General features: G+C 35.6%; 1 protein-coding gene across 6 annotated transcripts in view; it reads left to right on the top strand.

Annotated features, from left to right (window-relative positions):
• TTC21B (tetratricopeptide repeat domain 21B) overlaps nt 1-26,574 on the top strand; it is a 96,601-nt gene that overhangs the window by 26,782 nt on the left and 43,245 nt on the right. For all 6 annotated transcript variants that reach the window (XM_003824318.5, XM_055108692.2, XM_063595425.1 and 3 more), the window contains exons 12-20: nt 2,670-2,799; nt 7,917-8,074; nt 9,874-10,098; nt 11,916-12,154; nt 13,712-13,784; nt 14,742-14,852; nt 15,900-16,038; nt 19,587-19,693; nt 25,458-25,646. In XM_003824318.5, the coding sequence (XP_003824366.2) occupies nt 2,670-2,799; nt 7,917-8,074; nt 9,874-10,098; nt 11,916-12,154; nt 13,712-13,784; nt 14,742-14,852; nt 15,900-16,038; nt 19,587-19,693; nt 25,458-25,646 (1,371 nt within the window). The remainder of the gene's footprint in view (nt 1-2,669; nt 2,800-7,916; nt 8,075-9,873; nt 10,099-11,915; nt 12,155-13,711; nt 13,785-14,741; nt 14,853-15,899; nt 16,039-19,586; nt 19,694-25,457; nt 25,647-26,574) is intronic.

Below are 26,574 nucleotides of genomic sequence, written 5' to 3'. Positions count from 1 at the left end.
TGTATTCCAACAGGAGGAGACAGATAATATCATTAAGTCAATTGTATAATATGTTTAGAAAATGACAGGAGAAAATAATAGAGCATGGTTGGGTGATGGCGATTTTAGATACAATAGTCAGGATACGCCTCATGAAGAGGGTAAGATCTGAACAAAGAGTTGAAAATAGGATATATATATAGATATATATATATAACTACTAGGATGTATATATATATAACTACTAGGATATATATATATAACTACTAGTATATATATATATAACTACTAGTATATATATATATAAAACTAGTAGGATATATATATATATATAACTACTAGGATATATATATCTATATATATATGGGAGTTTATATATATACTCCATATATACATATGGGAGTTTATTAAAGAATATTAACTCACACGATCACAGTGTCCCACAATAGGCTGTCTGTAAGCCGAGGAGCAAAGAAGCCAGTCCGAGTCCCAAAGCTGAAGAACTTGGAGTCCAGTGTTCAAGGGCAGGAAGCATCCAGCATGGGAGAAAGATGTAGACTGGGAGGCTAAGCCTGTCTAGTCTTTTCACATTTTTCTCCCTGCTTTATATTCCAGCCATGCTGGCAGCTGATTAGACAGTGCCCACCCAAATTAAGGGTGGGTCTGCCTTTCTCAGCCTCTTGACTCAAACGTTAATCTCCTTTGGCAACATCCTCACAGACACACCCAGGATCAAGACTTTGCATCCTTCAATACAATCAAGTTGACAGTATTAACCATCACAGAACATGTGACAATATGGTAGAGTGTTTCAGACAATGGGAGCAGCTGGTGCAGAAGCCCAAAGGGACACGAGGAGACAAATGTGGCTGGGGCAGGGTGAGGAGGAGGAGAGTAGTCAGAGATGAGGTCATCCCACAGGAGACCAGCCCAGGTAGGGCCATAGCAGTTCTTATAACTCCTTTGGCCTTAATTCTGAGTACAATGGGGTACAATGGGGAGTCATCAAAAGGCTTCCAGCATGATCCAAGTCAACATTTTAACTCAATGTTTTAATGGATTTCTCTATCAGATGTGCTGAGAATAAACTGTAGATATAACAAGAAATCATGCATTAAGTGGTAGTTGGGCCTCTAGTTCAAATAGACATCCTATTTTCCTTTACCAGGAAATTCTGTTTTCCTTTACCAGCATGATAGAAAGTAATCAGCATATGTGATACTGTTTTCATAGGGAAATATCAGAAAGGCAGAATTGTCTCTTTAGCTCTGTTCCTACTTCTTTGACCGTTTTATAGACATAATTTTGTTTAGAATTTTAATTGAACAAACGATATCTTAAAGATTGTCTGCTATTTTTCTATGATTGCACATTGAAATTGTTTGCAGTGAAAATGATGGTTGTTCTCAATAACTCATTCTTAGCAGGTGACAAAGAACATTATCATAACCTCACCATCACTTACACTTTCACTATTTTTACTTAGGCTGAAAAAAACAGATATTTTTAAACTGTTTGCTCTGTATCTATTACCGTGCAAAGAAGCATAAAAATCTTATCTTCAAGACACATAAAAACCCGTAGGCCTATAAAAGAAGCAAAACTAAATATGAAACTACCAGTAGAACTGTATGGGTATTATACAGTGCTAAATTTTATTATATAGATTATATATGAATAAAGAAGTTGAAGTATTCTAGGCAATAATAGTCATATTCTGATTATCTTTTTGAGCGTATATATTGTGTGTGTCAACATAAGTAAGTTGTAGCACTTTCTTGTTGGTAATAATGGCTCATTATAGGAGTAATTTTCCATAAGAGGGCACAGTCCAATTGAAGAGCTTTATGTGTCAGGGGGCTTGGGGTGGAGAGGATCATCCTTACATAAAGAAACAGCCTTAGTAAGGCAAAGCAGGAGGAATGAACATTTTATATTTAAATTCTGATATCACATTACTAAATTGTGATTGGATGACCATTGGATAAAAGTTGGTTGGGTAGACAGCCATTATAAGAATAAGAAACAGTGAAAAGAATAAAGCAGTGTTCTAGTATCACTTTAATTATCATACTCATTATTAATTGAAAGGAAAACTTTGAGGGTCTAAAACATGCCGGGATGAAGAGTGGGGAATGTAAAGGTATGAGACATTTAGTTTAGCATAGTGAGTGTTCTACCTTCTGTTTACCACTGGGGGAAATCTGAATTCTTTAAAAAACTGGTTTACAATACTCTAGGGGATAATGAAAGTAATTGAATTGAGCAAATCACAAGGCAAATCTAGAATTCGAACACTTACTGCCTTGACTCTGTCAGTTCTAGCAAGAAACTGTACCTCTCAGTTATCTTTCCTTTAACAGATATATTTCTCTGATAAAACTTTTGAATAGATATACCCACTTCATATGTTTTCCATTTAGAATTGTATAATAGTTTCATAATTATTTTGCTGAACAAGAGCCATTATTTGCATTGTCTGTTCATAGATCCCAGGGAAATAAATTAGTATTAGTTAAGTCATAATAAAGTATTAGTTAAGTCATAATAAAGGTATTACAAAATAAGTTAAAGAAATTTTAGAAAAATGTATATAGCTTGGTTAGTTATACTAAAATTAATATATGTTTATTTTTAGGTAAATATTATTTTTACACTTATAAAATGATCTGCTGATTTGTTTTGTTTAGCCTGCAAGTCCTGGGCAACCTCTTTGTCCACTTCTCAGGCGTTGCATCTCAGTCCTGGAGACTGTAGTAAGAACTGTTCCAGGTCTTCTGCAAACAGTCTTCCTAATAGCAAAAGTGAAATATTTGTCAGGTAGAGTATACCTTAAAAACTTTTAACCTTTTTATTCTGATGTTGATAAAAACAAGCGTAAATAAATTAAGCACTGTGTATATATAGAGAATAGTCACATAAAATGTACATTTTATATATGCATAGATAAGTAATTTTAATCCAAAATAGAATTGCATAACTTACTCTTTAATCCTTTAAAAATTACTATAAACTTGTGTGGCTTAAGCGAATTGCTGGGAAAATGCAGTTATACCACTTTAAAAAAAAGTCTGTCAGAAATTACTGGAGATTAGCAATAAGAATTTACAGTCATTAATCCATGGTTGTGTTCTTACTGGTATAACCAAATGCAACATTTGCCAGATTTCAGGCCCTAATGAAAAGTACTGAGTAATTCTTGTTTAGTTTCTGTGAATTGTTATGGATAGCTTAAAATAAAAACAATCCGGTTATAACCTTAGTTTTCTAAGGCACAGACAAATGCCTGACTTTACACATAAAAATAGACCATCATGGCTGGGTGCGGTGGCTCACACCTGTAATCCCAACACATTGGGAGGCCAAAGCGAGCAGATTACTTGAGCCTGGGAGTTCAAGACCAGCCTGGGCAACATGGAGAAACCTCATCTCTACAAAAAAATACAAAAATTAGCTGGGCTTGGTGGCATGTGCCCGTAGCCCCAGTTACTCAGGAGACTGAAGTGGGAGTATCACCTGAGCCCAGGGAGGTTGAGGCTGCATTGAGCCAGGATCACGCCACTGCACTCCAGCGTCAGTGATGGGAGTGAGACCCTGTCTCATTAAAAAAAAAAAAACAAAAAAAACCAGCTGGGCGTGGTGGCTCATGCTTGTAATCCCAGCACTTTGGGAGGCCCAGACAGGTGGATCATGAGGTCAGGAGATAAAGACCATCCTGGCTAACATGGTGAAACCCTGTCTCTACTAAAAACACAAGAAATTAGCCAGGCATGGTGGCAGGCGCCTATAGTCCCAGCTACTCAGGAGGCTGAGGCAGGAGAATGGCGTGAACCCGGGAGGTGGAGCTTGCAGTGAGCAGATCGTGCCACTGCACTCCAGCCTGGGTGACAGAGTGAGACTCTGTCTCGAAAAAAAAAAAAAAAGACCGTCATATTATGCTTGTCTGTATGTACCTTTGCCAACTGAATGCTATAAAAGTAAATAACGTTTGTAAAACTGTTAAGAGCAGAAACCAACTTAAACGTATTTTCATGAATAGTTATTTCCTGTAATATAATGGAGTGATGAGATTGTCTTTACTGCTTCCTTGGACCTCTGTTTTCTTTATTTTTTTTATTTTTTATTTCAATTTTTTATTTGTATTGGGTACAAATAGTTTTTGGATACATGGATGAATTGTATAGTGCTGAAGTCTGGAATTTTAGTGTATCCATCACGTGAGTAGTGTGCATTGTACCCAATATGAAGCTTTCTATCCCACACCCTCTTCCCATCCTCCCTCTTCTAAGTCTCCAAAGTCCACTATATCACTCTGTTTGCCTTTATACTCATAGCTTAGCTACTACTTACAAGTGAGAACATACAGTATTTGGTTTTCCATTCCTCAGTTACTTCATTTTGATTAATGGCCTCCAGTTCCATCCAGGTTGCTATAAAACACGTTATTTCATTATTTTTTTACAGCTGAGTAGTGTTCTGTGGTGTATATATAGACCACATTTTATTTGTCCACTCATCGGTTGATGGACGCTTATGTTGGTTCCATGTCTTTGCAATTATGAATTGTACTGCAAGAAACATACACATGCAGGTGACTTTTTGATATAATGATTTCTTTTCCTTTGGGTAGATATCCAGTAGTGGGATTTCTGGATTGAATGGTAAATCTACTTTTAGTTCTTTGAGAAATCTTCATACTATTTTCCAAAGAGGTTGTACTAATTTACATTCTCACTAGCAATGTATAAGTGTTCCCTTTGACCACATCCATGCCAATGTCTTTTTTTTTTTTTTTTTTTTGACTTTTTAATAGTGGCTATTCCGGCTGTGGTAAGGTGGTACCTAACTATAGTTTTAATTTACATTTCCCTGATGATCAGTGACGTTGAGCATTTTTAAAAAATGTTTATGGGCCATTTGTATATCTTCTTTAGATAAATGTCTAGTCATGTCATTTGCCCACTTTTTAATGGGATTTTTTTTTCTTGATGATTTGTTTGGATTCCCTATAGATTGTGGAAATTATGGACTTCTGTTTTAACTGTTAAAAAAAATTTAGATGATGTCAGAGGGTTGTTTTACCTCTAAAATATTTCAATTGTAAGAAGTGACACTAATACTTTCTGATTGAATTGTACTATTAAGCCACATGATATTTCAGCTTTTCTCCTAATTGGAAGGGGTATCGCCTACTAAATAATTAGACTGGGACTTTGATTCCTATATTTATTAAGTATTTATATTGTGAAAATTTGTATGTCATAATCTAGTAATACTTAATTGTTATAAGTCTCTAGTCTTGAAAATTTCTTATATTAATCCCATTTTTAAGAATAACAGCCTACATAAGAATGATACAATGGACTTTGGGGACTCAGGGGAAAGGGTGGGAGGAGAGTGAGGGAGGGATAAAAGACTATGTACATTGGGTACAGTGCTTGGGTGATGAGTGCACCAGAATTTCAGAAATCACCACTAAATAACTTATTCATGTAACCAAACACTGCCTGTTCCCCAAAAACCTATTGAAATAAAAAAAAAGATTAAGAAAATTTCTAGTAACCAAAAAAAAAAAAAAAAAAGGAAGAGCAGCCTTAACTCATGTGAAATACTGCTAGCATGTGTCTAAGTAGTAGTGTTTTTGCTAAATTGCCAACTGCAATGACTTCTGACACCAACTAGTTGGAGTGGGGCCAAACATCAAAGGTTAAGGGCACAGTCCCCCATAAAACTGCCCTGACTTCAGACACCAGCCACAGATTTGGGCACTCCTAGAGCCTCCTGTGCTTTTGACTAGCTGCAAATTTGGAGGTCCCTCAGTTTCATTAATTTACTAGAATGAATCACAGAATTCAAGAAAGCACTAGACTTGAAATTACAGTTTTATTATAGCAACAGGATACTAACCCAAATCAGCAACAGGGAGAGATGCACAGGGTGAGGTCTGATAGGGTCCCAGATGTAAAGCTTCCGTTGCCCTCTCCCCATGGAGTCAGGAGACATCACCTTCCTGACATGTCAATGTGTGACAATCAGAGTATTAGCAACCAGGGAAGCTCACCAAGGTTTGGTGTCCCTAGCTTTTATTGGGATTTCATTAAGTAGGCATGGATTAAATCACTGGCCATATGATTGAATTCAATCTCCAGTTCCCCACCAACTGATAATGTGGCTCTAAGCACCAACCCTCTAATCACAGGGTTGGTCTTTCTGGCACAGCTAGCCCCCATTCCAAGTCATATCTTTAGCATAAACTATCCAGGGGCACACCATGATTCTCTTAATTAGGATAAACTATCAGGGTCCATAATGAATAACACAGAAATCCCTAACATGAGGGAAATTTGAAGAGTTAGAGTCTCCTTCCAGGAACCCAAGACAAACGTCAGCCAAATGCTTTATTACACAGAATTCTGACAAAGACAGACAGACAGGACTGAAATGTCTTTCAGTTTCACTCAAGGGAAGTTGGACTGCTCTTAGAAAGAATGTGATGTTGGTGTTGATCTCTGGTGACAGGGTCTATTTTCCTCAAAAGTAATGACCCACTTCTCATTTTTAAATATTTAGTATCCTTCGAAATATTTTAAATATTTAAAATATTTCAAAATATTTTAAATATTTAGTATCCTACCCTACATATCCATCTCCTCACCCTTAAAAGAAACAAAGATTCTCATTTCTGTTACTCATACGGTACTCATTTTCTTCATTCTCTTAGTTGCAAACCCTAATTCTCTATGCACTGTCTCCTGTTAGTACAACCTATTTCTTCAAATTATGGCCTTATTCCTTCTCCTTGCTAAAAGAATTTTCACACAAATTTATTATGCCTAACTTTTCCTTTTTGTACCTGTGCAGTTTTGAGCGTTGGATTGTATCACAATAAGTTAAGAATCTAACCTTGTTAATTATGCTTGACGGTTGATCGCTAAACTTTGATGCCATGTTTAGTAAGTCATTATGCTATCTCAGCCAGTTAGTTTTCTATTAATCTTCTGTCTCTGAGAAGAACATTTTCAGTCTCAGTGCATGTCTGTTACCAGTAAGTTAAGCCTTATTTTGTTGACTGAGGCATCAGGTGAGTTTGAGGGGCATAAATGAACAGAAAATCATTTAGGCTCTCTTCTTCCCACATTCTCCTAGCAAGGTTGAATGGGGAGTTAGCCTACTTACATCTTCTTAAGGCCCATTTATGAGGTGACTTAAGTGCAGATCAGTGCGGGTTACATCATGAGAAACTTCTAAGACTTAGAATCAATGCAGTGTTTTCCTCTGAAGAGCCTCTTCTTACCGCATCTATCAGCCCGAGGTCAATTCCTCAATTCCTGTCACTTTAATCTTGATTATTTCCTTCTATTTTAAGACTCCCAGATATATAACTGGCATTATTTCCATTGGTATTTAAAGGTATTTTAAATCTATAACTCATATTTCTGAATCTCTGAAGTATATCCTTAGGCCTTTTTTGTTATTTTATGTATAGTAGTAATAGAATTTTTGACCAAGAATGATTACTAGACTGGTATCCTCTTTGTTAACATAAGTGACACAACAAAATTCTAGCTATTCAAATGTTTTTGTTCTACATAATTTATTTTAATGAAATTATAAATAAAACCTTTTTTTGACAAGGAAAATAAAGGTCCGTTTATTGGCCTCTCAGTAACACCAGTGCTTGGCTCTCATCCTTTCCTGCTTTCCCTGGCTTGTTCGTTAGGATCAAGAACTTGCCTGACTTGCAGGTGTATTCATTCATGTAGACTAGAAGGAAGCTAACTAGTGCAGATGGAATTAAACCATGGCCTATGAACAGCAAACTTTAAGTTTACAAACACTAGGGCTATCCGTAAACTAAACACTCTTCTTCCTCTTCCCTCTCAGATCTCCATTTCTTAATCATTTGAATTATAACAATGCATTGTTTTTCTTATTAGGTGATATTGAAGCAGCTTTCAATAACCTTCAGCACTGCTTAGAACACAATCCCTCTTATGCCGATGCTCATCTGCTGCTAGCTCAGGTTTACTTGTCTCAAGAAAAAGTCAAATTGTGTTCTCAGTCTCTTGAACTTTGTCTGAGCTATGATTTTAAGGTAAGTATTCCAGACTGAAGTGGATAAGACATATCACCCTCCTTGAAAGCTTACATATTCAAGTATTTTGTGTTTTAGCCTGTAGTATTTTGCTAACAGTTGCATTTTTAATGGAAAAAAAAAAATGGAACTCACAAGCAGTAGGAGGAAAAATTGAGGCAATTCAGGTATGGGTAAAAAACTATGTGGACTTGGTGACAAAAATCCTGAGGTTAATGTCTGGTCTTTCACTTCTCTCTGAGCCTCAGTTTTCTTTTCTGTAAAACTCATTTACTAATACTCTGCTGTTACAATGAGAATTAAATGCAATAATGAAGGTATATAAAAATGATGATCCTTATGTCAAATATTTTTATGTATAAAGATAATAATTGTCTGTTTATTTCTTGGACCTTAGTTTTTAATAACTTCTTTTTAGATTCATTGTGAAAGAACATCTTGTCATTTTGAAAGTAATTTTGTGGTTTGAGGATATAAAAACACAGTACTTTTCTATCCAAGATATTATGTGTTATATCCAGTATCCCCTCAACGTTAGGGAAAATCCTAGGTTCAGTTGCTTCCTGAACTACCTCAAGTCATGGAGGAGCTCTGAAAACTTCTGCTTTGCTTCACAGGGTCATGAACCCTGTTAAGAGAGAACCCTTCAGTGAATTAGAGAATCCTAATTAAGATTTGCAGAAGGCCGGGCGTGGTGGCTCACGCCTGTAATCCCAGCACTTTGGGAGGCCGAGGTGGGCAGATCACAAGGTCAGGAGATCGAGACCATCCTGGCTAACACAGTGAAAACCCGTCGCTACTAAAAATACAAAAAAAGTAGCCAGGCGTGGTGGCGGGTGCCTGTAGTCCCAGCTACTCGGGAGACTGAGGCAGGAGAATGGCGTGAACCTGGGAGGCAGCGCTTGCAGTGAGCTGAGATCACGCCACTGCACTCCAGCCTGGGCGACAGAGCGAGACTCCATCTCAAAAAAAAAATTGCAGAAAATATCACCTGCTTCTTATGATAGTGGTTTTCAAGACTAGTGGTATGTCAGAGCCTCAGTGCTGGTGCCCCACCTTTACTGAGTCAAAATCTCTGAGGAAGGAGCACAAGCGTGAGTCTCACACGAAGCTCTGTAAGCAAATGTGCAGGCTGCCTAAGGTTGAGAACCTCAGCATCAGGAGGATTACAGACTTCCTAATCGCTAGGTGGCTGCCACATCACCTCGTTCTGAGTCCTCTCCTTCCCTTTGACTTCTTTTTCCCACCTCATTTTTATCATTCTCTTATGTTTTCTGTATATACTGTTGATAGCCAACGTAAAGATGGAAGCTTCAGAACTACATATTTAGGAGTAGTGTCAGAGGGGAAGGTCAATGTTTGATTAAAATGTCCTGAAACTTTTAATCTTCAAATTAAAAAAATAAAGGGGAGAAACAGTGTTTCTAGAAATCTAATAACTTCATATCAGTTGTAGAAGTGCCAGATAAAGAAATTCCTTTCCTGAAAATTCAAATAATCTCTTAGAATGTATTTGCTAGCCTTATAAAGCTTGTTTGCACTTTCTCTTCTGTCACAGTAGAAATATGTAATCAACCTCTTTGTCATCTCAAAGGATGCAGGGAGAAGCAATTTTCCTGAATCCGATTTAATGTGATACATAATCAGAGGGTTAATAAGAGGGCAGACATAGACCTCATGCATACAATCAAAGATGGACTGTTCTCAGTGATCTCATTACTTTAATGTTTGATGGATTGTAAATTATGTGTTGATGTTGTAAGCACTCCAAGGAAATATTATTAAATATTATTCTTCAGGTGAGAGACTATCCTTTATATCATTTGATAAAAGCTCAGTCACAAAAGAAAATGGGAGAAATAGCAGACGCAATTAAAACACTGCATATGGCAATGAGTTTACCAGGAATGAAAAGAATTGGAGCTTCCACAAAATCAAAAGACAGAAAAACTGAAGTTGATACAAGCCATCGTTTATCGATCTTTCTTGAATTGATAGACGTTCACCGCTTAAATGGAGAGCAGGTAGGTCAAGTTTTAATTTAAGGGCTCAGATGTGAACTTTCTTATTCTAACATATATATTAGTAGAAAATGAAAAGCTGCCCAGGCATGGTGGCTCACACCTGTAATCCCAGCACTTTGGGAGGCCGAGGCAGATGGATCATCTGAGGTCAGGAGTTCGAGACCAGCCTGGCCAATATGGTGAAACCCTGTCTCTACTAAAAATACAAAAAAATTAGCTGGATGTGGTAGTGCGCACCTGTAGTTCCAGCTGCTCGGGAGGCTGAGGCAGGAGAATCGCTTGAACCTAGGAGGTGGAGGTTGCAGTGAGCCGAGATGATGCCACTGCACTCCAGCCTGGGTGACAGAATGAGACTCTATCTCAGAGAAAAAAAATGAAAAGCTAAATGTATTCCCTTGACCAGGTGGTAAACTTTAGAAAAATTTAATTTTCATTACCTTGCACTAAAAATAAACTTCCTGTAAGCCCCTGAAAGTTAAACATAATTTGCTCCTGGTTGACCTTAAGTATCAGTGTGCTCATGTTGGCTACAATGGAACATAATAACATGATGTACAACTCTCTTGGTTACCATGAATGTAATAATATAATGCAGTTATAATCCTATGAATCTCTAAAAAGATTTATACACATACACACAAACACACATTTATGCACACTCCAGAACTACTGAAATAAAAAGAAAGTACCAACCTGAAATTCTAGTAGATGAGGAGACAAAATACTTGATGAATACAGCTTTGGTAAACTCATAGGAATATTATAAAGTCAGATATTTTTAAAAATAATAATATATACGATAAGATAGAAAGTAATTCTGGGAGAATTACAATTTTGTAGAAAATGAGGAACTCAAAGTCATTTGTATCCGTTGTTTTAGGTTGCAGCAGTTGCTAATCACTTATTTTTCATATTTTAATGAAAATTAAGAAGGCTGTATTTCTAAATATTTGCCAAATCACAAAGAATTTCCATTTATTTACTGTATTTTTTAGTGATAAGGTCTCACTCTGTCTCCTCGGCTGGCATCCAGTGATACAATCATAGCTCACTGCAACCTCAAACTCCTGGGTCCAAGAGATTTTACCATCTCAGTCTCTCAAGTAGCTGGGCCATGCCCAGCTAGTTTTTAAAATATTTTGTAGAGGGTCTCCCTATGTTATGCAGGGTGGTCTCAAACTACTGGGCTCAAGTGATCCACCCAGCTCGGCCTCCCAAAGTGCTGGGATTACAGGTGTGAGAGAATTTCTGTTTTACTAGTTAACTTAAAGTACATTTAACAAGTAAGGCCAATTATACCCTATATAGTTGATTCTGAGGTACACTTAAATTACATTTTAACATTTCTGGAATTCTTATAATCTCTGAAGTTGAGATGACTCTTAAATGACATTTTAGATTCATCAAGGTACACATTTGGAAATGAGGTAGAATATTCACCCAAAGTGTAACAACAGTGTTCTGGTGGAGGGAATAATCTGCCACTTAATGAAGAGCCAGTGTGTACAGCTCTTCATTATTCAATGCTGGGTGCTTAGTAAGTGCTCATTAATATAGTAGCAGTGACCCTCTGTAGCAGCTGCTGTTGTCCTAGTCGTGAAAACATTTATCTAGCTAACAATATTTACAGGCTCATCTGATTTTGGTCATGGGTTTAGTTTTAAATTTTTGAGGTTTCAGGAAATTCTATCAATTTATTTCATAAATATTATAAATGTACTAGCATTTATTCATTCTGCGTTATGAGAAAATCTCCCTTTCTAGTGTTATTTGTTCACTATTTTGGAAGAATGATTATATTAATTTCATCTTTACAGCATGAGGCAACCAAAGTTTTACAAGATGCCATCCATGAATTTTCTGGAACATCTGAAGAAGTGCGGGTTACCATTGCTAATGCAGACCTTGCTCTAGCCCAAGGAGATATTGAGCGGGCTTTAAGCATCCTTCAAAATGTTACAGCCGAACAGCCTTATTTTATAGAGGCCAGAGAAAAAATGGCAGATATTTATCTGAAGCACAGAAAAGATAAAATGTTATATATCACTTGTTTTAGGTAAGTAATTGTCTTAACCCATTATATTTTGATACATTTAGCCACTAATATTAATTCTCAATTTTTTTTTTTTAACTTTCTTTCAACTGCTTCACAAATACTTTACAGATCGTTTTCTGAATGTGGTCCTGATTCCTTCTACCACCAACTGCAATCACTCTAACCAAGTTATTTGCTCTCCCTAAAACATAATTATGATTCCTTCAAACTGGCTTGCTGTAGTTTCTCAGCTCTCCTTATCAAATATTATTTTTAGACCCTAGATCTTCCTGTTTGAGAAGGGAAATTGTACCCTGTGTTCTAATAACTTAAGAGCATCATGTGATGTAACAGTAATCTAGGGGATAGGCAGGTGTATTTATTAGTCGATATAGTAGTTGTAGGGAAAAAAAAGTTATTTTAGTATGTACCATGCTAACGTGTGGATTACAGATATTTCTTGGTGAAAGAGCATGACCTTAAAAGTATGTCACACTGATGCCCTTATGAGTTATTGGGATACACAACACACACACACACACACACACACACACACACACACACACACACACAGATTGCTCTTCCTCTTCTCCCCAAACAGAAGGGTAAACATAGAAGCATACACTCTATGTAAGAGAAAATTAACGTTTTTAGCTCTTGAGATCATAGTAAACTGTTGATGAAGTAATTCAGTATTGGCTCATCTATATTATATCAAACTCAAAAAGCTGCTCAGATTCTTTTAAGCGCTGAGTGATTCAGAGAAACTGAGCAGCACCGCATGTTTAGACAGATGGACTGGAGTTCCTAGATTGTATTTTCTAAGGTATTTCCAGAAGATTATCACTGTCATCTCTAATGATATGAAAATAATTCAAAATAGGGTTGATTTATTTTTGATGTACTATAATGTAATAGTTAAAAGTACAGGTTTTGTTTCAGGAAGATCTGACACATCAGCTGCAACTCTTTAACATCATCTGTAAAACTGGGATAATAATTCTCAAGAGTTTTTGGACCAGTTAGATGAAATACTGTATGTTAAAGACTTAACACCACATTATTATTTCAATAACTTTGGTAATTTGACCTTTAGTAGTCTACATTTTCAGGTCAAATGTAAGCAACAAATACTGAAATAGAAGATTTTGTATTTTTTTAAGGTAATTTATTTCAGCATATAATTTATGCCATGAGTATCAGAGCTCAAGATGCATAGGAGGACAGTAAAATTTTATTCTCCCATCATTTTTTTGATACCTTCACTCCCACATCATTTCAGAAGTAAACATAGCAAAATGTGTAGGTCCAAGTAAGGAGAACCGAGATATTTACTATCTATCTGAACTCAGTTACCTGCATTTCAGAAAATGGAAAGATTCAGTGACAGAAATAGCTGATCTAGCATAAACAATTTGGGTGTGGGTATGCATGAGGTTTTTATAATATTACACTGTTGGGTATATAGAGATACTCTGAAGGCTACTGGCTAACTAAAATAAGGGAGCTTATTTTTTATTTTATTTGGAAGAAGATATCTGTATTCAATATGCTAAGTAATGTTGGTCTGATTTCCAGAGAAATTGCTGAAAGAATGGCTAACCCTCAGTCTTTTCTTCTCCTTGGTGATGCATACATGAATATTCTAGAGGTAAAATTTCTGATGTTACTGAACTGCATTTTTAAAAAATTATTTGTGATGAGTACAACTTCCTATTAAAAGGAATGTTTTTTAAAATAATGTTTAATATTTGAAGATCCAGCCATCACAGTAAAAGGGAGATATCCATTTTAAAGGATAAATAAAATAAAAGGGAGATATCAATTTTTAAAAATTGATTCTATTTTTAAAGTTGAGATCCAGTAATTCAGCACTATTGTTATTTTAAATAGAGATGAGGCCAGGCACGGTGGTTCATGCCTGTAATCCCAGCACTTTGGGAGGCCAAGGCTGGTGGATCACTTGAGATCAAGAGTTCAAGACCAGCCTGGCCAACATGGTGAAACCCCATCTCTACAAAAAATACAAAAAATTAGCCCTGCCTGTAGTCCCAGCTATTGGGAAGGCTGAGGCAGGAGAATTACTTGAACCTGGGAGGTGGAGTTTGCAGTGAGCCAAGATTGCACCACTGCACTCCAGCCTGGGTGACAGAGCAAAACTCCATCTCAAAAAAAAAAAAAGTAGAGTTGATACCAGAGGTATGTTAGGAGTCTTCTTCTTTATACAGAAGGATAAAGGGAGCAAGGGAGCTACAGACTAAGGTGGTGTTTTCTTCAAAGGGAACCAGTCCTTCAGCCCTCTATAACTGGCAGTTTAATGACTTCTGGAAATGAAAAGTCAAGATGGTGTCTCTTAGTCCACATATTGTTATTTATATAGACAAGAGCACAGTTAATATGGGTAGAATTATCCTAATAAATTATACCTACCCATACCTGCTTTTCTCATTTATCACCTTTTTGAAATTGTTAAAGTTCCTGTGCTTTAATATACGCCAAGTCTTATGTAATATTCCAAATGTAGAGATTAATTATAGAACTGTTGCCCTTTAATGGGACCCAGTTATGCTATTTTTTATTGCTTATTTTTTGTGTCTGGCAATATTAGCCTGAAGAAGCCATAGTAGCATATGAGCAAGCATTAAATCAGAACCCGAAAGATGGAACATTGGCAAGCAAAATGGGCAAAGCACTTATCAAAACTCATAACTACTCAATGGTAAGTACTTTATTGTTTGAAATATGTCTGTTGCATCAAATTTATCATACCCTGTCCTCGAGAAGCTTCAGCGAGCACCATTTGCATCTTTAATGGTTGTAAACTCCAAATCTGTATTTATGAACTGGGATTTGTGTTAAAGGCCTTCTTAGATTTATCAGATTCTTCATTGCTTCATTTCGTGGTGATTATTTGGACCCTAGACCTTGCTTCATCTTGCAGCTAGAATCCTTGCTACCAAATCAATTACCATAAAGTTGCTATTCTTACACCTCTTTCATTATGTAACAAAACATGATAAATGTTCTTTCTGTTGCACCAATTTTTGCAAGCTATGTGTTTTGAGTTCATTTTTTTTTCCAGTAAGGGAAACAGATTTTTCTTGAACTGTTATATTCTTGCCCTATTCCTGGTAATTGTTGACCATATGTACAACAGCTAGCAAAATGTATGCCTTTGATAAGGTTCACTGGCCTCATAAAACCTGTAAAAAATTCTTTGCCAAGTACCGTTCTTTATCTACTTATCATAAGAAATGTTAGTTGTTGGCCAGGTGTGGTGGCTCACGCCTGTAATCCTAACACTTTGGGAGGCCAAGACGGGTGGATCACTTGAGTTCAGGAGTTTGAAACCAGCCTGGCCAACGTGGTGAAACCCCATCTCTATGAAAAAATACAAAAAATTAGCTGGGCATGGTGGTGGGCTCCTGTAATCCCAGCTACTTGGGAGGCTGAGGCAGGAGAATTGCTTGAACTTGGGAGGCAGAGGTTGCAGTGAGCTGAGATTGCATCACTGCACTCCAGCCTGGGTGATGGAGTGAGACTGTGACTCAAAAAAAAAAAAAAAAAAAGAAATGTTGGTTGTTTCATGTGATGATCTATTCTCTGAGAAGTATGGCATACTTAATTGACAGGCAGGTGTATGCCTACAATTCTTCCTGGTTATTTCTAGTTATACCAATGCTTTAAGTCTGTAATGTGTTAAATAGCTCTGCTTGAATGCCATTCTCATTGCCTTGTTCCCTTAAATGGAATGAATTTTGTTTAGGCAATCACTTACTATGAAGCTGCTCTGAAAACTGGACAAAAGAATTATCTTTGCTATGACCTGGCTGAGCTCTTATTAAAATTGAAATGGTATGACAAAGCAGAAAAAGTTCTTCAACATGCTCTGGCTCATGAACCTGGTATGAAAGTCTTTCTGGTTTGAAAAAAGTCTGATAACTCTGATCCATTTTATTTTTATATTGCATAAATATGTATTTGTATTCTCAATATTTTATTTGTGGTTGGTTATATAAATACATGCGTATTTTTTCTTTTATCAGAATGCCACTCTACTAAAATGTGATATTTTGAAATCTAGTAGCAGATTTATGAAACAGTTAATTGTGTTATAGAAATATAGCTTACTTTCCAAAATAATATAGTTATCTTTAAATTACAGCTATCTCATATTTAAACACATTAGCATTTTTGTAATCTTTTTTAAAAAGTAGCATGCTTCTTTTTTAAAATTCAAGCTCTATAAAAGAATATAATGCATAAGTCATCTGTTTCTCCTATGAATTCCATTTGCCTTGTTCTCAAATTACCTCCCTAGTAGCTTATAATTTAATATATATTCTATATATGTGTGTGTATATATAAGTGTAATGTGATTTTCCTGTGCGAAACTGTTACTCTTCCTTTTCTGCAATTTTTTCCACATACGTGTCCCAGATAGTTTGATGTCAGTACATCATGCATTTAATTTGCATTTCTTTGATGAGTGATAAAGTTAGGTATTATTTTGTTTATATATCTTATTTTCTTCTAGGAAATTTTATTCATATTATTCTATCTACAGGCATCATAATGTTCCATAACACCAATAAATTACTTAATTTTCTTGAAATTATTGGATGTTTAGTTTGCTTTCCATTATTTTGATATTATAATCCATGTTCCAATGAATATCACTGTATCATTCCTTAGTGTACATTTGCATATATTTCTTAGAGTAGGGTGCCGAGCTGAAGATTTTGTGCATGTAAAATTTGTTTGGGTACTATCAAATTACCTTCTTTCAAGTTTGTAAAAATTTACTTTTTTAAGATCTTTTTTTTTTTTTTTTTGAGACAGAGTCTCACTCTGTTGCCCAGGCTGGAGTGCAATGGCACGATCTCAGCTCACTGCAAGCTCTGCTGCCCGGGCTCACACCGTTCTCCTGCCTCAGCCTCCCTAGTAGCTGGGACTACAGGCGCCTGCCACCACGCCCGGCTAATTTTTTGTATTTTTAGTAGAGACGAGTTTTCACCATGTTAGCCAGGACAGTCTCGATCTCCTGACCTTGTGATCTGCCTGCCTCGGCCTCCCAAAGTGCTGGGATTACAGGCGTGAGCCACCGCACCTGGCCTAAGATCTTTATTTTTAAATAAAATCTAGTGGTTGCCCATTGCCAGAATTTAAAGATTACAGAAGTGAATAAAAGTTGTGTCCTCTCCCACTCTCCAGAGAAAACCATATTTAACAACTTGTATATCATGATATTCAGTCTCCCTGCCCCCATCTTTGCCTCTCATATATACACAATTATTATACCTACCACTTTTTACTATCTAAATGGATTATAGTACACCTATAATTCTGCAGTATGCATTTTTCATTTAATAACTTCTTTCCTTGTCAGAAATATAGCTCTTCTTTATTTTTTAGCATATGTAGAGTATTCCACTGTATCTTAATATCATAATTGATTTGATGAGTCTCATATTGGAATAGACATTTAGCTTGGGAAATAGTTGGAAGCAGTACTGAGATAAAATCCTTGTTTATATACATATACCTCTCTGTACTTCCTAGAATTGAATCTTGCCCCATTGTTCTTTCTTAAGGCTAAAAACTTCCTGACATTATGTCGTGTTAGTCATGAAAAATAAACATTTTAATTTACATTTCTTTGATGAGTGATAAGGTTAGGTATTATTTTGTTTATATATCTTATTTTCTTCTAGGAATTTTTAATTTATATTCTTTGTCTTTAATCGTTTACCTAATGTTCATGTTGTAGATATTTTCTCCCGGGCTGTCTTTTCTTCATCAGATTTGTTTATTGTATCTTTGATCAAGTAGAATATTTAATGATCATATATCTGCTTTTCATGTCTTTTTTTGGCTTCTGAATTTCTTGTCACTCTCTAAAAGACCTTCCCTAATCCTAATGTTATGAAACTATTTCCATATATTTTTGTCATTTATATTGTTTTCATTTTTATATTGAGAACTTTAATCCATGTACTTTATTCCACATACAAGTTTTACTATATAGTTTCCAAAATGGATAGCCAATTTTATTTTCATGCCATTTATGGAACTGGCTCCTTTATTTTATAATAAACTCCTTCATGTACTTTACTCTGATTATAGGAATCTTTGTTTTATTCCATTGTGTATGTTTCTTTTCTTTTGCCAACAACATGTTTAGTGTAGCTTTAAAATACATTTGAACACATGATGAGAGAAGCCCATTGTAAGTTTTCTGATATTTTCAAAATGATCTTTTGGTTTAGCTTTAATGACATTGGTGCTTAAATTCTTCTAATTATAAATGTATTTATTGTATGAAGTGTTATTAGTTCCATAAAAATATATGCATGGATTTGTCAGATCTTCTTTTGAAACACTTGAAAGGCCTAAATGTGGATATACATTTTGAAAAGTTTGTAGGGGGAGAGAGATTCAAGTATCATATGTTTTAGTTACAGTGGGTATATTATATTTATGTAACATAAATGCTTTCATTTAATATTTGCTGAGCATACCCATGACATACTTAGATGCCTTCATATACGTTTCATACATTATCTCATCAGGACTCATATTAATCTTTGAGGCAAATATAATCATACCCATTTTAAATTTAGCAATCTGAAACTCAGTTTTATTGATGTGTCCAGGACTACCTAGTTGGTAAAGTGGCATGGTGTGTCATGAACTGTGCACTTGACAAATGGTGGAGGAAACATTTTTGTTAATTATCTAGGGTTCTTTTATTGTTCTTAGACACAAAACATTTGGCATTAACCAAATATTTAAATAGAACTTACCACATACCAGAGTTTGTTTTCACTACTTTGCATATTTTAACTTATTTAGTAACTTATTAGCTATTAAAATCTTGCATCCACCCTGTGAGGTAGTTACTATCATTTTTCCTATTTTACAGATGAGAGGGAATTACAGAATGGTTAAGTACCTTGCTCAAAATTAAAGGGCTAGTAAGTGGTAAAGCCTAGATTTGAAACCAGACCGTTCAACATCAAAGTCAGTGCTCTTAACAACTGTACTTTATTGCTTATCAAATATCTATGATTTTTAAAAGAGCAGTTATCTTCTTAATTGCATATAGCAACTACTCTATCTTCTAATGACTTCAGTAAACAAATTTTTATACACTTAAGAATAAAAATGGAAATTATTGTGGTGTTAAATTGTTATCTCCTAATATATGTCTAAGAAAAGCCTCTAGTTGTTAACCAGTTCTTTAACTTTTCATCCAGCCAGTTTTTATCCTAAATCTTTTCTTTTTTTTTTTAATTTGGCCATTCTTCAGGCAACTGATTGAGAAAATTTTAACCGTATTCACTATTTTTCAAAATCATTTTTTCTAGAGACCAGTTTTAAAAATTCTGGAAAAATATAAACATTTATTTCAGATGAATAATTTTTTGCATTACATTCCATTCTTTCATAGTAAATGAACTGTCGGCTCTCATGGAGGATGGACGTTGTCAAGTTCTTCTAGCAAAAGTTTATAGTAAAATGGAAAGACTTGGTGATGCGATCACTGCATTACAACAGGTAAACACATTTGTCTGTGAGTGTGGTCATGAGGTAGGAGATGGATGCAGAAGGAAATATGCCATGTATAAGAGGAAAGCAATCTCTTTTGGCCAAACAGCTACAGAAAATATGTCAAAATCAAAATACTTATTGAATGCTTATGAATTATACATTTTAAATATACTATTACTACTATTATAACAATTTGGGAAGGTTGGAATTTTTTAATCCCATTTTATAGCTGAGGAGACTTGATTAACTTGTGTGAAGTCATATGAATAGTGTCCTAATCAGGATTTGAACTTAGTGCTTTCTTCCTCCATTTATTTAGATCTTCTTTTTTCTCTTAATATTTTGTGGTTCTCAGTGTAGAGGTTTTACACAGATTTCCTTAGGTATGTTCCCAAGTGGTTGATGTTTTTTTAATGATGATTCAGTTTCTGATTTGCTAACAACTTCTTTATAAGTGACTTGAATTATTATCAAATATACTATCTGCATCTATCAAGATGATCATATGTCTTTCCTCCTGTTTTCCTTTTCAAATGTGGTATATTAAATTGATTTATTTTCAAATGTTAAAACACCTTATATCTCTGAAATAAATGTCACTTTGATATAATTTTTAAAAAGATATTGCTGGAATTTAAAGATGTTTTATAATATTTTGTTCAGGATTTCTGCATCTGTGTTCAACAAATTGATGCTAATTCTTTTTTTCTTTCTTTTTTTTTTTTTTGAGACGGAGTTTTGCTCTTGTTGCCCAGGCTGGAGTGTAATGGCGTGATCTCAGCTCACGGCAACCTCTGCCTCCCAGGTTGAAGTGATTCTGTTGTCTCAGCCTCCTGAGTTGCTGGGATTACAGATGCTCACCACCATGCCCAGCTAATTTTTGTATTTTTAGTATTTTTAGCAGAGACAGGGTTTCACCATGTTGGTCAGGCTGGTCTCAAACTCCTGACCTCAGGTGATTCCCCCTGCCACAGCCTTCCAACGTGCTGGGATTACAGGCGTGAGCCACCGCACCCGGCTGCTAATTATTTGATGTTTGGAATAATTCAGTGTTGCAGGCCTTGAGACCTCTTTGAAGGAAAGTTTTTAATAGATTTCAGACTGATCATTTTCAAATTGTTTCTTATATCAATTTGGAATTTTTTAAGTACTCAGTTTATTGTTAAATTTATTAACATAAACTTGTTTATTACATCTTTTCTTTTGAATGTCTACAAATGCAGTGAAAAAGGTCCCTTTTACAAACCTGATATTAGTAATTTTTTCTTCTTTAATAATCAGTTATGCTAGGGGTTATCTTATTAATATTTTCAAAGGGTCAACTTTTGCCTTTTCTGGCTTCATTAAATGTTTTAACCTCATAATTAATTTCTTCTACACTCTTTGGGTTTGGTTTACTAATTTTTTTTTTTTTTTTTTTTTTTTAGCCTCTTGAAATAGTATGTTAGGTAATGGATTTCGAGCTTTTATTATTTTCCTATTCATTTGAAGCAGTAAATTTCTCTCTCAACACTGGTTTATCAGCATTCCACAAGTTTATTATTATTTAGTGTAAAACATTTCCTCATTTTCACTTTGATTGCTTCTTGGACCGGTGGGTTATTTAAAAGTGTAACATTGAATTTTTATGGAGTTCTGATTTGCTTGTTATCTCTTTGATACTGACTTCTAGTACACTTCTGCTGTGCCAAGACATACTTTGAATGATTGAATCCTTTGCAATTTGTTGAAGCTTGCTTTACATCCTACATTATAATCAATTTTGGTAAAGGTTCCATGTGGACTTGAAATAATGTGTTTCTAACATTACTGTAACCACAATTACTTTTGCACCAACCTAATAAATACTTAGTTCAACCGTATGTCAATTAGGTCAGGTTTGTTGACTGATTTCTGTACATCTTCCCTGTTCTTAGTGTTTGGTCGTTATTTGTTTGTTTGCTTGGTTTTGGTCTATTTGTATGAGAGGGGTGTTAAAGTCTTTCAGTGTAATTGTGGATTTCTTTTTTTTCCATTTAGTTCTATGTATTTTTGCTTCATTTATTTAGAAGATACATTATTGAATGATCCAGATTTAGAATTACAATATCTTCCTGGTGAATTAAGTTATTTAAAATAATAAAGTGGCCTTCTTCATTTCTAGTAATGCTTCTTGCTTTAAAATCTCCTTTGTCTTGTATTATTCTAGCTAACTCCAGTTTCCTTTTAGTACTTGCATGGTATATCTCCTGCATTCTTTTACTTTCAATTTTACATGTCCTTATGTTTAAGATCTGTCAGCATACAATTTTTTTCTTGACAATCTAAATCTATTATAGTTTTTTTAACATTTAATATAGTTATGAATTATATTTGGATTTGGATTTGCCATCTTACAATCTTTTTTTCTAAATTTTCTTGACTTTTATCTGAGTTAAATTATTCTTATTCCACTTTCCCCTCTATTGTGTTATTTATACCTCCTTTTATTATTTTTCAGTGTTAGCTACAACACACATTTCTTCTTATCCAAATTCTATTATTCTATCTTTGCCTTTTCTATTATTGTTGTCATGCATTTTAAATTAGTTGTTTGAAACTTTGTTTATAGGGAACACAATGTGATATATTTTATTTCAGTATCAGACACTGGAAGATTTTTAGAGAAATCTTCTAGGTTCTCCGTCTCATTTAAGTAATTTTGCCTATCTGCCCTATCTATTATGTGTTGATTTTGCAGCTTACTTCTGAGAGGGATGATCTTACTTCCCAAGTTCCCTGGAGGCACTTTACTGTTACCCAGATAGGATCCATAATATTGGTTTGTTTTGCAGTTGTCTAGTTTCTGGATATAAAAGTGAAATCATCACTTACCTTCTTAATACTTTATATTTTTTAAAAAGGACCTCCATTATTTTTATCTCATTCTGTTTATTCTGTGTCTGTAAGCCCCTGTGATATGTTGGAAGCAACAGGTCTGTGAGGTAAGCAAACAGTTTATGTATTACTGTGCTTATTTTCCCACAGAGAGTGTTTGTCCAAGATTATACAGCTGGTTACTAGAAGAGTTTGAAGTGGAATGCAGATGCCTCAGTCCTAACCCTTTGTGCTTTCCAGGATACTATACTAGTCACCTTTTGACTAGATTCCTGTGTACCCAGAAGAGTTCTGCATTCTGCAATTAATTTGTAGTGTTTTGGTTTTGAGATTTAACTGACAGGGGTGTGTGTATGTGTGTGTGCACGTGTGTGTGCATGCATGTGCGTGCATACCCAAGTTTCAGTAGACAGTCCCAAAATTTTTTTGTTCTAATTGTGAATGAATTGAGCTTGGATTATTAGATTTCTGTGATATCTATCTAAGTTTATGATATTAAAATATGTAATCTTAAACAATATTAATATCTTATCCTTAATTATTGGTACATTTTAGCTCTTATTTTCTGAATCACATGATAGAGAATTGCACCCAGCCCTAGGTTAGTTAACAGAAGCTACAAGGAAAGTGTAATCTTTGGTAAAGGTAGACTTTTAAAACATTTTAGAAATAAATTTAGCTTAGTTCACTCCTTTATGAATATCATTAGTCCCAGTCACCATGGTCCCATGAGCCCCTGTGTTATAAAAGCAGACACATGAAGCAACATCAAAAAACAGCATGCCATGGCTAGACAATGCCAGCACCCCAAACTGTAATCAATTTTGAGTTTATATGTTAGATCCCAGGGATTATTCATCTTTAATAAGGTTTGAAGAATTATAACATTCTTCCCACTAATGACATGCTGTATATTCTGAATGACAAAGAGACAAATCTTAAGATGCAATTCAAACAGAAACCTATAAGTGGAGTCAAAGTTTTTGATATTTTCTGTTCATTTATTCAGCAACCATTTATTGAGCTTAATTCTCCACATTATGTAACTTAGGGGTTCTGTCATAGTGTTTTTGCAAAGTTGCTAAACATTTTTGGCAATGACGGAAATGGTAAATTTAGGGAAATCTCAAGTCTTAGGAATTTTGCTTTCTAAACATTTCAGACTTTTCCAATAACTCCGCATTTCTGTAGCCCTCTCTGTCATCTTTTAGCTGACTCCATCGTTATTTCTTGCTTACGGTCCTGAAGTAGCCTCCTGATTGATCCCAGTCTCATTTCCCTCTAGTCAGTTCTTCACAGTGACACCAGGGTGATGGTTCCCAAAGGCAACCTGATCCTGTCATGCCAACGCCTATAAACATGGCATAGTAGCTTCCCATGGGCTCTAGGATAAAATGTAGATTATTTAACAGGCTTACCTGTTGTATATTCTCTATATCTTTCCAGCCATTTTTTCTTCTAATTATTTGATCAGGCAGTGTATCCCTCATTCTCTTTCCTTCACATGTGATTCCTAATGCCTATGAGCCATTCCATCTCTTCATCCCATCTGTTTTTCCCCAACTCACCAGGGTGTAACTACTAACCATTCTTTAATTCTTACCTGACTTCCAAGACTGAGTTAGATTTTCTATTATGTACTCCCATGGCAACAGCATTTTCCACTTAACTTGTTGGAAAAGGGACAACTGTCCTCTGGGGGCTCTGTTGCCAATATTTGTTCCACTTTCTCTTTCATTTTCACTTTCTTTCTTACACTTGCAATCCAGAGTCCAGATGTAAAACAGTGTAGGGCCATAAGTGATGGGACATCTCTAACAAAATTCTTGGAGGCTGCTGCCTGGAAACTTGTGTCCTTGGGATGGTAACCTTACCCCTGAGGTGCTAGGGATGGGCCCCAGGGTCTTTCCCTGCTTTCTACTTTCCTAATGGCTAAGTGATGTCAGAGGACAACATCTTGATGTGTAGAGGTACAAGAATTCAGAGATGCAAGGATGCCTTCCTGCAAGACAGAGATCATTCTATCTAAACCAATTGTTTTCAGGTTTTTTACTAGGAGCACATGCATGAATGTGTATATATGTGTATAGCTATGCAAAAACATGAACAGATGTATGCATGTGTATAATCTAAAACACACAAAGGTACATATACTGACATACTGAAACACATATTAATATAACCAAAATAAAAATTTCATGAGACAGTATTAATGTTAACCACATGCTATATACTTATATTTTTCTTTCATTTGCAAAAGAATGCTGTTATGACTGTCTAAACCTCTGGCTTGAGAAAAAAAAAAGAAAACCTGTTTCAAAGCAATTGTTAGCTAACATTTTGACAAGACTCCCCAGAAGGGTGCCTTGTGTGTAGCATAATATATTGCATGTAGTAGGCATTTACTATTTGTTAAATGAATGCATTCACTAGTGAATCATTATGTGTAGCTAAAACATAAATTTTATTTTTGAAGACCTAAAACGTGTGAGTTCTTACCATTTATTAAAGGAAGATCTCAATGTTCCAGAAACCAGATGGATGGGTGGAAAGGCTGATATTCTTCCAATATAACAATCTACTCTACATTCTTACTCTGAGGAAGGCCCCACCTCTTTATATTTGTTTCACGGTTGTATTTCCTCCTTAGTGAACTTCCTATACACATGTTGTAACAGTGGGAAAAGACTCAGTCATTCCATAAGTGTTTTGTTGGAAAGATATATGTGTGCTGGCTCATTTGCAAACAAGTGCATGCTTGAGATCTCAATAAGACATTTTCTTTGGATCAGACTTTGTTAGATCAAGGGTTCATAATGTTTAAATAAATCTGTAAAATTATGCTGTGTGTGAGTTATGGAGAATTTAATTTCCTTTTTTTTTTTTTATTCCCTTTTATACTGATTTTTTCTAGGCTCGAGAATTACAAGCTCGGGTACTAAAACGCGTTCAGATGGAACAGCCAGATGCAGTTCCTGCACAGAAACATTTAGCAGCTGAAATTTGTGCAGAGATTGCAAAACATTCTGTTGCTCAGCGAGACTATGAAAAAGCAATTAAGTTTTATAGAGAGGCTCTGGTTCACTGCAAAACAGATAATAAGGTCAGTACCTTTATAAAATTTTAAATACCTTTTATTCCAGATGTCTTCTAATTTCCTCAGATGTAAAATTTTTACCAGCTTATTTTAAAAGAAGATGTAGGCAGGGTGCAGTGGCTGATGCCTATAATCCCAGCCCTTTGGGAGGCCAAGGCATGTGGATCATCTGAGGTCAGGAGTTTGAGACCAGCCTGACCAACATGGGGAAACCTTGTCTTTACTGAAAATACAAAAATTAGCCAGCGTGGTGGGGGGGGGCGCCTCCTGTAATCCCAGCTACTTGGGAGGCTGAGGCAGGAGAATCGCTTGAACCTGGGAGGCGGAGAGGTTGCAATGACCCAAGATCGCGCCACTGCACTCCAGCCTGGGCAACAGAGCAGGACTCCATCTCAAAAAATAAAATAAAAAAATAGAAACAAGATTTTAAAAGAAATGTAACAAAAATACAAGTTAAAAGATTAATATTATTCCTCAAAAACTTTCAAAATCTTACATGATGCCTTACATTAAGAATATTAGAGTTTAAGGCTGGATGCAGTGGCTCATGCCTGTAATCCCAGCACTTTGAGAGGCCAAGGCAGGCAGATCACTTGAGTCCAGAAGTTCAAGACCAGCCTAGGCAGCATGGGTAAACCCCAGTCTACTAAAAAATACAAAAATTAGCCAGGCATGGTGGCATATACCTGTAGTCCCAGCTCCTCGGGGTGCTGAGGCAGGAGGATCACCTGAGCCCAGAAGGTCAAGGCTGCAGTTAACCATGATGATGCCACTGTACTACAGCCTGGGTAACAAAGCAATACCCTGTCTCAAAAAAAAAAAAAAGAAAAGAAAAAAGAACATTACAATTATTTAAAAACTATAATGGAACACGTAATATAAAGCAACCTGCAAATTATTTTAATATTTATGTTTTTAATTATCAAAATAATTT

This window comes from Pan paniscus, chromosome 13 (genome assembly GCF_029289425.2).
Source record: "Pan paniscus chromosome 13, NHGRI_mPanPan1-v2.0_pri, whole genome shotgun sequence".
NCBI classification, from domain to species: Eukaryota; Metazoa; Chordata; class Mammalia; order Primates; family Hominidae; genus Pan; species Pan paniscus.
The sequence above is the reverse complement of the archived record's forward strand: the minus strand, read 5'-3'. Positions and strand labels throughout refer to the sequence as shown.